Source organism: Epinephelus lanceolatus, chromosome 3 (genome assembly GCF_041903045.1).
Source record: "Epinephelus lanceolatus isolate andai-2023 chromosome 3, ASM4190304v1, whole genome shotgun sequence".
Classification (NCBI taxonomy): domain Eukaryota; kingdom Metazoa; phylum Chordata; class Actinopteri; order Perciformes; family Serranidae; genus Epinephelus; species Epinephelus lanceolatus.
In genome coordinates this window covers 47,293,334-47,306,170 of record NC_135736.1, presented here as the reverse complement: position 1 = coordinate 47,306,170, position 12,837 = coordinate 47,293,334, and the positions used below count along the sequence as shown (strand labels likewise).

General features: G+C 41.3%; 1 protein-coding gene across 1 annotated transcript in view; it reads left to right on the top strand.

The window, feature by feature from the left end:
• The first annotated feature begins 2,775 nt into the window (after nt 1–2,775).
• The window catches only part of LOC117254665 (protocadherin Fat 4), a 36,894-nt gene continuing 26,832 nt past the window's right edge, over nt 2,776–12,837 (top strand). The window contains exons 1-10 of the mRNA XM_033623036.2: nt 2,776–2,930; nt 5,211–5,279; nt 6,385–6,548; nt 8,814–8,861; nt 8,941–9,030; nt 9,350–9,436; nt 11,329–11,436; nt 11,534–11,647; nt 12,363–12,456; nt 12,545–12,663. Of these exons, the coding sequence (XP_033478927.2) occupies nt 2,849–2,930; nt 5,211–5,279; nt 6,385–6,548; nt 8,814–8,861; nt 8,941–9,030; nt 9,350–9,436; nt 11,329–11,436; nt 11,534–11,647; nt 12,363–12,456; nt 12,545–12,663 (975 nt within the window). The 5' untranslated portion in view covers nt 2,776–2,848. The remainder of the gene's footprint in view (nt 2,931–5,210; nt 5,280–6,384; nt 6,549–8,813; nt 8,862–8,940; nt 9,031–9,349; nt 9,437–11,328; nt 11,437–11,533; nt 11,648–12,362; nt 12,457–12,544; nt 12,664–12,837) is intronic.

The following is a 12,837-nucleotide window of genomic DNA, read 5'->3' as shown; positions in this document are numbered from 1 at the left end:
CAAGGGAGTAAGTAAATAACCTAACCAAATAATACTAAATAAATGACAAAAAAAGCTTACCTCCCTAACTAAATAAAGAGGAGAAAAGGGTTAATAACAAAACTGGCAGTCCACCCCTGCCTATACAATATATACAAAAAAATGCTGTTTGACTACAATACGACAATACGACAATGCGAGTGGCTAGTTGGGAGAGGAGGAAGGTGAGGTCTGCCTGCTAGCTCGAAGCAACTGCCATCTCGGTCCTTAAAAACCTGAACGCCCTCAGCTGCAGCCAATCACAAATGAGGACAGATGCAATCCACCAATCCTCGCCGGGCTGTGGCACACACCTATTTGCATACAGAAAAACCACAAGCAGAGGGAAAACATGTACAGAGAAACACAGAACACATTCAGGAAGATCACAACAGTTGTAACACAGGGGGAACATGTCCCACCACCACATTATTGTTATGCTAATCAAACACCACACACAACAAGACAAGACAAGACAAGAGAACTTTATTTTCCCCTTAGGGAACTTCATTTGTGGTTGGGCTTACATGCACACGTATCCCTGCACACAACAACACACATACAGTGTTATAGTTCATTTAGCAGTCTAATAGATGTTGGGACAAAGGTAACACCTCTCATATGTAATTTTTGCCAAATGTGGACATGTATAGAATTAGCTAATGTCACTTAGTTTAAAACTTGTAAGCAGATTATTTCCTTCAAATTTGCTTCTAATTGGGCACATTCAAAGTGGCTCAGTGTGTACATCTGGGGCTTTTATTGTGAGGGGTATAACCACCAGTATACCTCGATGTATATGTAGAATGAGAAGGTGTGTGGACACTCTACTAAATAAATGAGTAAAGAGACCGAGCAACAATTATCAGATTTATCTGAAGAAAAAACAAATAGTAATGCAAATAATTATAGCAGAATGCACAGTACGAGTACAAACAACTCACAGTAAATGATACCAATATGTACAGTATCAGTACAAACAACAGTAGACACAGTGGAATTATACCAATATGCACATGTAAACAGTCCCCATTCTAGAATAAACGCTACCGTATGGAAACCATGCGGCCGGTTGGAGCTCAAATTGAATGGGAAACAAAGTTCAGTGTTCACTTAGCTGGGCGTAACTTAGCTGGGCGATGTCCGTGGATAGCTGCCTCCGTGAGAAGAGAACAGAAGGAAGGGAGGGAGGTATCACTGTCCGAGGGCTGCTGTACAATGGCAACCAGGATGTCAGCCGACCAACACTCGCTACCCGCTCCCTGGTTGCGGTGATTTGCGATGCTGGCCAGCTAGGAATGAACTAGCAGCCAGTACAGTACAGTCCTCTCTGGTCTAGCTAACATTTAGTGTTACTTACTGATCCATTAGAAAGAAAGCTAGCTGGACATGGGTGTTGAAGCCTCTTTGGTCACAGAGCTCCCTCCATCTCTTGAACACCTGACTGAGGTTTACTCTTGTTTTTCCTCTTCTTTTATCACTCTCCTTTTTGCTCTTCTTTGCCTCCTCACACAGAGGAGCTCCTTTTCTTTTGCTAGGCCGTTTTTCACTTGTCTCCAAACTTTGTCCGTCTGCCATTGTGCTCGTGACTCAACTATCTCATGCCCAACTCCTCATAAGGACCAGCTCCAGTCCCTGATTGGCTGACCGACCAGTTTCACAATACATGACGCGTTTCCTGCCGTAAAGCAGATTTTTTTTCCGTGAAATTTCGGCACCGGTGGCAGAAGCTTGTTGCAAAGCCACTAAGTAACCTATGTAAACGCTGATAGTCTGAGTCCATCAACATCTTCATGACTTTTCTGTTGGTGCCGACATTTTCATGTAGTTTACAGTTTAGTTATACACCATCTGGATGGGATCTAATCACCAAAGAGTTTTCACATTTTTCATATGTACGTGCACAAGTTAATAAATACAGTATTCTTTTCACTAAAACACGAGCCCCTCCTGATCGAAATACAGTGCACAGCATTTGAATCCATTCTTAATCTATAGGTAAGCAACTGACTGGATGTGATGTGGGTCAGTATCTTAGGAAAACTTGAAAGGCTTGTAATGTATCGGCCATTTTAAAAATTGCTTTTATTGCAGGTCCTACTGGGCAGCCCATCAGTCTGACGGTTTTGTTTCACTGCTCTTTGAAACCTTTGTTTCCGAGCTGCAATGGTCCCGTCAGAACTCTTATGTCATCTACAAATGTTTGATGTTTTAGGTTCAATGTAAAAAAAAAAAGTCCGCCTCTTAATTATGTTAATTATAATTAGAGATTGAGATTTCAGGGACGAGGGCTGGTCACAGGTCAGAAGGGGAGAAGTGGAAGTAGAAATAGAGATAACATGAGGTAGCATTAAAACCACAAAACATAAATCACTACACTGTTTGATTAGTTTCAGTCAGTCCTCTACCAGGAAGGGTCTGCTGACAGAGATGATAAACATTTATATGCTCCACAAAGATATGACAATCAACAGAAGGAAAACACACATAAAAATCACACCAAAGATACAAACAAGGTCAAAATTCACTCTTCAATGCAGATGTGCAGCAGCAGAGGCCTAGCTTTAATTGATAGCTGAATGTAGCTTCTCCTCCCGTGAAGTTAACGCACAATTCTTCCACAAGGTTTCATGGAAAATGAAACTCTCGCTTGGCACTGCTCTTGGGCACAGTCCACCATCAGTGATACTGTAACACTTTACAACCAGCCATAAAACAGGATTGCTGGAAAGGTGGGCGAGGTGAACTGCGGACGCTTCTTAACAGCTGAGATTCAGGTGATTAGTTCAGTGTGGGTTTCCAGGTTTGGGGAAAACGCAACCGAGCCGATATGGACACCGGCGGTTTGACTCGGAGTGGTCTGCTCCTCGTTTTCTCCATTTGTGTGTGTGTTGTTACTGGGACTTCTATTGGTGAGTGGAGCCAGAATGGATTGATTTACTAGATTATAGAATCAGATTTGATTTAAAACTGTAGACAGCAGGAAAAATCAGGCTGACTTATTTCTGTTTGTGTTGAAGGCCCTGAATTTTTATTTAAATTAATACTGGTGATTGTGTCAGTGCCAGTGTTTTTGTGTCCAAATCTGTTACTTCAATCCACTTTAAAATGAGAGAGGAATACATGATGACAGTTATCGGCACGCATGATATGAATTATGTTGGGTGAGGATTCCTATGGAAGCCCAGTGTTCATGTTAAATGATGTTTTGATTATTATGGCTGGTAGTAGGTATCATGACACCTGTCTTACACCAAGTCTCAAGCAGCGATGGTGGCTTGACTCAGCCTTATATCTGCATGAAATTATGCTGCCATATCAGTTTGATCACACCTCACTCAAAGTTTTAGTGTTTCAAAGTCCAGTGTCAGGTGCTCTACCGTAGACTGCTTAAAGTAATGGACGTAGCCACCATGACGTCACCCACTCCAGTTCTGAAACCTCAAGTTGTCATTTTGGCTGTTGCCATCTTGGATTTTTGGAGCCCAAAGTAGCCGCATATTGGTTAGCATGTTGCATTTATAGCTATAGTTTACTGTGATAATGCTTATGTTGTTTTTCACTTGAGAAAAACAGACTTAAAACCATTAAAACAAAATGTACTTACCAGAAAAACCGAACAACCAAACTCTGAATAAGATTTTTTTTGGTGGTCAAAATGTTACAACTAACTTTTATTAAGTGGAAATAGTGACAGCTACACCTGCTCTCTGTGTATCTGGGCTTATGCTGGGGTTACCTTAACCGCCGTGGTAGCAACCGACAGAAACCACCTGTCCGTCAACGTAGCTATGCTCAAGGGATCGTTCTTTACTTGGAGGGGGTGGTGTGGTGTGTCAGCTAATTTTTTAAGCACTGGGAAGGGGCTTATGTTTTCTTTTTTTTATTTGTTTGTTTGTTTTTCGTTTTAGGGGAGGGGCATACAACTTAAAATGGTTTTATTCTGTATAAAAATTAAATTAAATGATTAAAAATAACCAAAATTACACCATTAATTGCAGCCAGAAACTATAAAAACAGAAGTTATCAATGGATTTTTCCATTTCTGACAGTCCTTGGATACACCATATGCAATGAATGCTTCTGTCAAAAAAAAAGAAGAAAAAACAACATCAAATCTAAACCTGAAATAATGATATTTCATCAAAATCACCTTATTCAACATGTCATTTAAAATTTGGCCAAAAATAAACCATTTGCACCAACTAACCAGCATGCACGACAAGAGCAAAAAAACAAGGCTTTCCTCAACCCCAGGATTTCGTCTTTAACTTTTAACTTTCAAACGTTACAGGGTAAGTGTTAAAAAAATCTTTGTAAAAAATATTTGTAGTTTCAGGGAGGGTAAAAACAAAAAAAAAAACGGTGTCGACCCCCTCCTCTGATAAGTAAAGAACAGTCCCTAACTTAACCTTAGCTTTAATTACATTTTAATGGGTGAGTTATATAAATAATTCACCCCCTGTACAGTTATGAAAATAGCTATAAAGACCAAAACCGCTTTTTGTACCAGGCTGTAAACATGTTTATGTCTGCTGTAAAGTTGGGCATTTTAACATGTTAGACTCACTTCTGGGGCCAGCCTCAAGTGGTCATTCGGTCAACTGCAGTATTTGGCACCTCAGGTGGGTTTTATTTATTAAGATCCAAAGGTTGCCACTTGTGGTATGTGTGTAAAAAAAAGAATAAAAAAGACACTACTGATGTTAGATTTATTATCATTAATCAAATCTTTAAATGTGTCTCAGACAATAAAATGTAATAAACAAGTAATAAATAAGTTTAATGGTGCATACAGTGATACACAACCATGTTATTATTTTTATATCATCCACGACAACAGATTGTAGATTTAAGATAGTTTGCAATGATGAAAGCTCAAACATACACACAGTATATTCTCATGTGCTTGAAACTGTTTTAGATTAGAAAGCATATCTGATACAGTATTCGCCTCCAGTATCTGCCTCCAGTGGTGGAAAGTAGTTTTAAGTACTGATGCCCACTGCATGTGTGGTTTTACGCACCTCCATTAGTATTATTGTGGAAGCAACAGATATCTGGAATGCTGGGCACATAAACCAGAACATGCTGCATGCCAGTTGTGAGGAGTGAAAAACAGTATTTTAATGTACAGTAGTGTGGGTGAGCTGTCTGTTCTCTATTAACTAGTGTTGTTTCTGTTCCTCAAGGTACTTCAACCATAAACTGTGCTGCGGGTAGCAGTCAGTATGTGGGTGCAGTGGATGAAGGATATACAGGTAAGTGTAGATATGACTTTTATTTAAAATTGCATGTTGCCAAATTAGATTGATTTTAGGGTTTGGCTTTATAATCTTATGGGACACGAACACCACTTTCTTGGGTGAAAGTCAGTGTTTGTTGGACACATCCCCCACCAGTCCAGCACGCCCAAGATGAACTTTCGCCTCCTTAACTTTCGTCCTTGTCCCGCTGCGTTTCCCCCTGCCACTGTCGGGCACCGTTTAACTCTAACAGCAACCTGCCGTGTGTCACACAGACGTTAAAAGACACATTTTTTCGTTGGTTTCTGACGCCGTGAGTCACTGCCCAAGCGCCGGACTTTGACAACTTCCGAGTAAGACCGGGCTTGGCTTGGCTTGGAAAGCGGAGGGTCGCTGCTTCAAGTCTCCATACAGACCAAGCATGGAGCGTAGACTGGTAGCTGGAGACGTGCCAGTTCGACCTCCTGGGCACTGCTGAGATGCTCTTGAGCAAGACACTGAACCCCCAACTGCTCGGGGCTCCTGTCCAAAGTGTGTGTATGACAACAGAGTGAAATAATTTAAATTTCCTCTCAGGGATCATTAACGTTTATCTTCTTCTTCTTCTTCTTCTTCTTAAATTCATGCCATTTTCATTGGTATTCAAACTTGCTTTATATTTGAGATATATTTCTGAAACATGCCTAAAAGTTTTTATGAAATCCAGGAAAAGTTTGAAAAGTAATGTTGTATTGCTGCCCTCTACATATTATTATTTTCACTTTATCTGTTTGCAAGATGCTTTGTATGCAAAATCTCCAGGGATAGGAGGGATAGCTAATACTGTTGGGTGATGCCCCAAAATCTGGTTTTCGATCTGATATCAAGTAATACCAGGGCCAGATTCGCCAAGATACTGATACTTTTTTAGTAATTAACAGTTGGTACTGTATTATCATGCACAGTAGGGGAAAACAAATTGACATGATAGCGAGATATTTTGAGAGGGATCAGTGTTTTTATCTTCGCTGACTTTGTTATGAAGGAAAGAAATCCATTCCTACAAAGGTGCTGTGTGTCCGTCAAACAGTAGATGAGATGTTTATTTAGACCCTCTCACAATGCTCCCATGATGTTGCAGGCAATGTGGAGGTGGTGTCGGGGATCACAGCAGGAAGCAATGTGAAGCTGGTGTCCTACATCTTCCCAGAACATCTGCAGTATCTGGAACTGAGCTTCACAATTGGAGACACCAGCGCAACTGTTCGCACCAAGAAGCCGCTGGATGCAGACACACTGGTTGGGGTGAGTTTGGGAAAACCTGTCTCCTACTAATCAACTTTCTAAACTGCTATTTTGTTTATATTTTCTATAAATGTAAACAGAAAATGCTAAAGTGTAACTGCAGTATTTTTCAACCTGGACCCTGTTTTCCCATGTTTTTGTGTCTAAGTGACTAATAGGAACAACAGTTTTTGAAATTGTGAGCAGTGGCAAAACAAGCTGCAATGCAACATTAAATTGCATTTGCCACTGTCAGTTTAGTTCCACTAAAAGTGTTTGTTTTTGCGACTGACAGGCTCAGATTATGGAAAGGATCCCTACAGAGATAGACCTTTTATTAAAGAGTAAGATTCTTTTTGTTTAACCAGAAACAGCCCCAATTTACCACCAAAACTCCATTATAAAAATACAGTAATAATAATAACTGGTCCATAGCCATTGGTAGCTTTGTCACCTTCTACCTATGCCAATCCTCAATGCCTATGTGCAGTTTCACATAGACTGACCACGTCAGTGAGTAGAAAAACGTGGGACAGACAGAATGACTGACTGACAGAATGACACACTGACAGTTTCTGTGATTATGTACAGCATACCATACCATGACTTAGTCATACCAAACATTAGAAAACAACACCAACATTGGTCCACAGGGGGAGCCACAGCGATCGGTCGCATTTTAGCCATTTTGAAGCATTTTTCTGTTGTTATAGCGCCACCCAGTTGCCAATTAGAGTTAAATTTCTCCAGTCACCTTGAGGCGTCCTGTTCTACATATCTACCAAGTTTAGTAAAAATCCATATGGCGGTTAGGCCTAGATAAGAAATGAGCTCTCTAGCGCCCCCATTTTGTTTGATGGGGTCAATAATGGAGGGGTCCCCTCAGATTATGTGTGCTCATATGCCTACAAAGTTGCGTGGTGATGGGTGAAACCCTTGAGATGTTATACACCTTTATGTGATGAGCCACGCCCTCCGCAATATTCATTGCCTTATAGAAGCTCAGTTTTAGTAAGTTTTCCAACTTTTGCCAAGAGGGAACTTTAGATATTGGTCCCTAGATTATGTTCACCCAGTTTCATGCAGATCGCTCAAACTTCCTAGGAAGAGATCCATTTGAAGTGTTTTTCAAAAAAATTCAAAATGGCGGAAAATCTATATAAGCGGAAGTTATGGGTTCTTGAGGCAAATGTGTTCCTCATGAGGAGAGGCATCTCTGTGCAAAGTTTCATGTCTCTACGACATACGGGGCATGAGATATGCCCATTCAAAGTTTGACATTTCAATGGGTTGCTATAGCGCCCCCCTTTGGCCAATTGATGTAATATTGCTTCATTGGCATCCTCCCATGACCCTCTACCACTGTGCCAAATTTCACATGGATTGACCAAGTCAGTGAGGAGAAAAACATGGAACACACACACACAGAGTTTTCCTCATTATATAGTAAAATGATAAAATTGACCGATTGGCACTTGTGCCACCATCAGTAGGGCCCCCACTGGTTGGCCTTGCACCGGGGAGCCCCATCTGCCCAAGGTGTCCCACAATGGAGCTAGCCGCCGGGTCGCAACTCTCCCACATTTGCCAGGGGGTCTGAACCTCCTCTGCACGGGCAGCAGGGCTCCAAGAAACATGATGTTTCTCAAACCCTGCCGCGTTGAGGACCACAGGCCACCTGATACACAGTCGCCTTGGCCCGCCTTCCCCAGCGAGGTGGGTCCCCAGTGCAACACTACCCCAGGGCAAGCGGCTGACAGGCGCCCACGCAGGCTGTCCTGCGAGAGAGCTACATGGTTGATCCTGCCAGTAGCATATGCAAGTCTAAGTACACACGGCTGGTACAGTGAAACTGTGAATGGCTCATTAAATCAGTTATGGTTTCTTTGATCGCCCCAGCGTTACTTGGATAACAATTCTAGAGCTAATACATGCCAATGAGTGCTGACCTCCAGGGATGACTACAAAGGCACTATACAAGTGCATGTCCGTATCTTATTTAAAAGGCGCCTTTCAAAACAGCTAAGGTCAACTCATAGAAATAAAGCCAATGTCAACAAGTAAAAAATAAATAAAAGTATTTTAAGTGTGGATAGAGACAGAATATTTGCATGTAGTAGTTTTTATAGTGCAAATTTCCCTCTGTGTTTTGCAGCATTTTTAATGAACTGGAGCTGAGGGACAGTAGTTTTCAATTCCAGCTTGATAGATAGTTGAACACATGCTCATTTTCAGTTTTTCACAGCGTCCTTTAAGTCATCTCAACACTTTTTTCATGTCTTACAGAGTGACAGAATCTTGTATTACTCTGTCATGTGTGACGGCGCAATTAAGGTGGGTAACATTTTTAAAGTGGCAGCATACACTAACTTCACAAAACAGAATATTAAAAGTTATGTTTTTATCTTTGCAGTACAACAACACTCGGACACTGCTGATCAACGATCTCAATGACCACAGCCCGGTGTTTGAACAGGAGGTTTACAACACCTCTGTCTCTGAGGTAAGTCACTGAAATCTGTCAGAATGGAGCTGTAGACCTGCATAAAACATTTTCATTTAAGTTCAGCTGATGTTTAGGAGATGCGCTCCGACTGCCAGCTGGATTAACCTTTGAAATTCTTGTTTTACCTGTGGACAAGTTGTGGACTTGCTTATCCAGAATGCTGCCAAAATGATCTAAAGTGAGCTGCAGTAGAATGAGTTAAAAGGATAAATGTAGTAACAGATGTTGTGTTACCAACATTTGACCTGCAGGAGCAACAGGACACACACGTGTATTTCTCTGTATCTGTGGGTCACTCAGCCTTTTCTTCTTTCAGGCACGAGAAGTAAACAGCGAGGTTCTTCGAGTGACAGCTGTGGACGGAGACAGCACCTCAGCCAACAACCAAGTGACATACTCCATTGTAATAATAATAATAATATAACCATATTTGGATGAGCTACAATGAATGTTCTCACTTAAACCTATGCAAAGAGTAGTTACTGACAGTACCTGAAGTTATGTTTTACACCCAAAACACACCAAGCAGTGGTGAGGTGCAGCCTGCGACCAGCTGCCAAAAGCTGCTGTACTGTTTGTCCACTGTATGCAGTGCATAATGTTAGCTTTCTGGCTAATAGCTGGGCTAAAGGATGCCAAGAGCTGGGCGGATTGGATCACCTGTGTCTCAAGTCAGGGGCTGCAGCCTTCAATGGCTGCATTTGGAGACAGATTGCGTCACATTGGCGCGACCAAGGCTGTCTCATTTCAAATTGCAACCTTCTTTCTCCAGAATTTGGAGGATGCAACAGATGAATCCTTCGTGGCCCAGCCTATCCCAAGATGCATTGCGCCGGTGACGATTATATATTAAGATAAGTAACCAACAATTGTTAACAGTTAAAAGTTGTTAACATTACTATTAGCTAAAAGCACACAGCTTAAACAAGCTTAACTTAATACGTTTACTTGAAAACAGCCTGAAATAAACAGCGGCATGAATCATCTAAAGTACTGAATACAAAATATATACATATTATAATAATATCTCGGTCCATGATTTAGGTTAGCTAACTTACTATCTTACTCCGTCTTTCGTTAAGCGCAGCTGGTTGCTAGTTAACAGGAACACCAACAGAGCAACTGGTGATGCAGCCAGGAAATCCTCCTCAGACAAGATCGTCCCATTTTGGAGACAGTTCGTTTCAGCTGATGCGGTCTTCAAAGGACGTGGCCAACGTCGCCCGCGAAAGCCGCGCCCTTCAAAGGCTGCAGCCCCTGAATTGAGACACAGCTAATGGTGCATTCGTTTTGTACTCAGAGGTCGGAAATTCCCAGTTCTCAGTCGGAAGATCAAACTCGAACACACCCTGAGATCGGATTTCCAACTTAGAAACTCCGACTTACGAATTCAAGATGGCTGCTGGTCACATACATAGAGCGTAAACACTCTGCTAAAGTACTGTTTATAGCAATTTTATCTTATTTGTTTTACATTAGGTCAGCCTCATCTGCTGCGTTCATCAGTTGGAGTGCATGATGGTTTTGAAGCTGTCTATACTCCGAAAGTGCACGGGCAACAAAGGCTTTCTTGCGGGCGTCCATGTTTTTTTCTGACTTGTCCACCGTTGTCAACTAGAATGCAAAAACTGTCGTCAACTCAGAGGTGACGTCATTCCCACTTCCGACTTCCAACCTCCGAGTACAAAACGAACGCAGCATGATGTCCCCCGTTGCTAGGTCATATTTAAGATTCATCGTATTTACTGGAGTAGAGAATAACGTCTCCATTGCAGAAGAACCTTACAGGGCAGCAATGATTGTTTCCGGTATTAGGTAAACCCTCGGGTGTTGCCAAGGAAACAGGGTTATGGCTTATGAAAAACTTTAGATTTTGACTGCAAAAAGCATAATATATGTATGAATATTATTACTTTACATTTCTTCGGTAAGTGACCATGGTATATGGGCTGTCCATTATCACTTTTTAACAGTCTTAGCGAAGGTTCACGCCTCCATGTCATCTGTTAAAAAGTGATAATGGACCCGTCGTCAGGCATTATCCCTTACAGACAGAGCAGTGGAGGTTTCTTACAACAACAAATAGAAAATAAACAAGCTTTACAATTAATTTTTATACACATACAGAAAAAGATAAGAAAATGTGATCACGCTGCCGACATTATCACATTATGTGGTTTTTAAAACAGATATTTTTAAATAGGGATGAACTCACAAGACAATGGGTAAAAAATAAAATCAAGGGTCATACGTAGTATTCTGTGTGGAAATGTGACAGTAACTTTCTGTCATTAGGCACCAACTTCAGAGGACTTTATTGTGACCAACTCAGGGGCTTTTATTTTGAAGAGACGTTTGAACTACAATGTAGTCCGAAACTACAACTTCATTGTGACGGCCCAGGTGAGTGAAAAGACACACAACATCTACTCATACAGAATCATTTAGAGCCGTGATGAGAGAACACCTGACTGATCTGTGTCATCTGTGTTCGCTACAGGATAGAGGAGGGTTCAGTGACACAGCCACTGTGTTGATCAACGTAGTCGACTTCGATAACTTGAATCCATATTTCAGCCACAGTGTGTACCAGGCTTTTATTCGGGAGAATCAGGTGAGTCTCTTAACGAAGAACTGCAACATGTGTGTCACAGGTGATTTTCTTGGCTTTTAAAATGCCAACCAACACTTGGGTGTTTTTGGATTGTCCCGCTTTCTAAACCATTCTTGTGAACGCAATGTCACAAGAATGCCTTGAGAATTTTAAATTTTTGCACAAACGTCCACTTGGACTCAAGTATGAAGTAATCAAATTGTGGAGGTCAAAGGTCAAGGTCACAGTGACCTCACAAAGCATGGTTTTAGTCATAACTCAATACTTTATCTGCTTATTATGACAAAATTTCATAAAATGATATGGTCAACATCACTGTGACATCATAATGTTCTACAAAAAAAAAAACATATATGGAGAGCCACTTTTTGAAGCCAGTCTGCTACCTGAGCACACAACACTTTATATCTGTTTATTTAACCTTGATTCAGTCCTCATTATCGAGAGCCTGGTGCTCCTTTGAAAGTGGTTTCCATATTGTGTTTTTATGTAAAGGTGTTTTAATGTGTTCTGCCCAGATGGGATATCATGTGTTTAATGCAGCCTTTTTAAAAGCAGATTTTGCACATGCAAACCCAAGACCAAAATTTTGTTTTATAATCTATTTTTCTACTTTGGGAGAAGCAAGGGGCACATTTCCACTGAGGCTGACAATAAAGTCAATATATGTTAATCTAATTTAATCTAACCTCACCTGCTGTAACCTGATCCCCAGGCTGGGCCTTTCCGTACCATTGAGCCAGAGGCGATAAAGGCTCAGGATGGAGACACTGGGATCAACATGGCTTTAACTTACAGCATCAGTGCAGGTAAACAACAAGAAATAAAAGGTTTGAATAAAACTCAGACTTTTGAGGTGAAACACTAAAATATCTAACATTGTCTTTGTTTGTTTAGTGTCTCCAGACAAATATCAGAGAAACTTCAACATTGACTCAAGCAGTGGAGTTGTGTCTGTGATCACAGCTCTAGACAGAGAGGAGATGAACAGCAGTGTGATCTCTGTCCGCATCAAGGTACGTCACAGGCCGGTCACATTCAAGTCCAGTCAGCTCAATTGACCCTTCGCTAAGCCCCACCACTTTGTGATGCACTGTCAAGCTGTCAGAGTAAGCATGGAGCCCACACTGTCACTAACTGCACTCTCTGGAGAAATATTATCATATTTTTGGACAAATGAAAGAGTGATT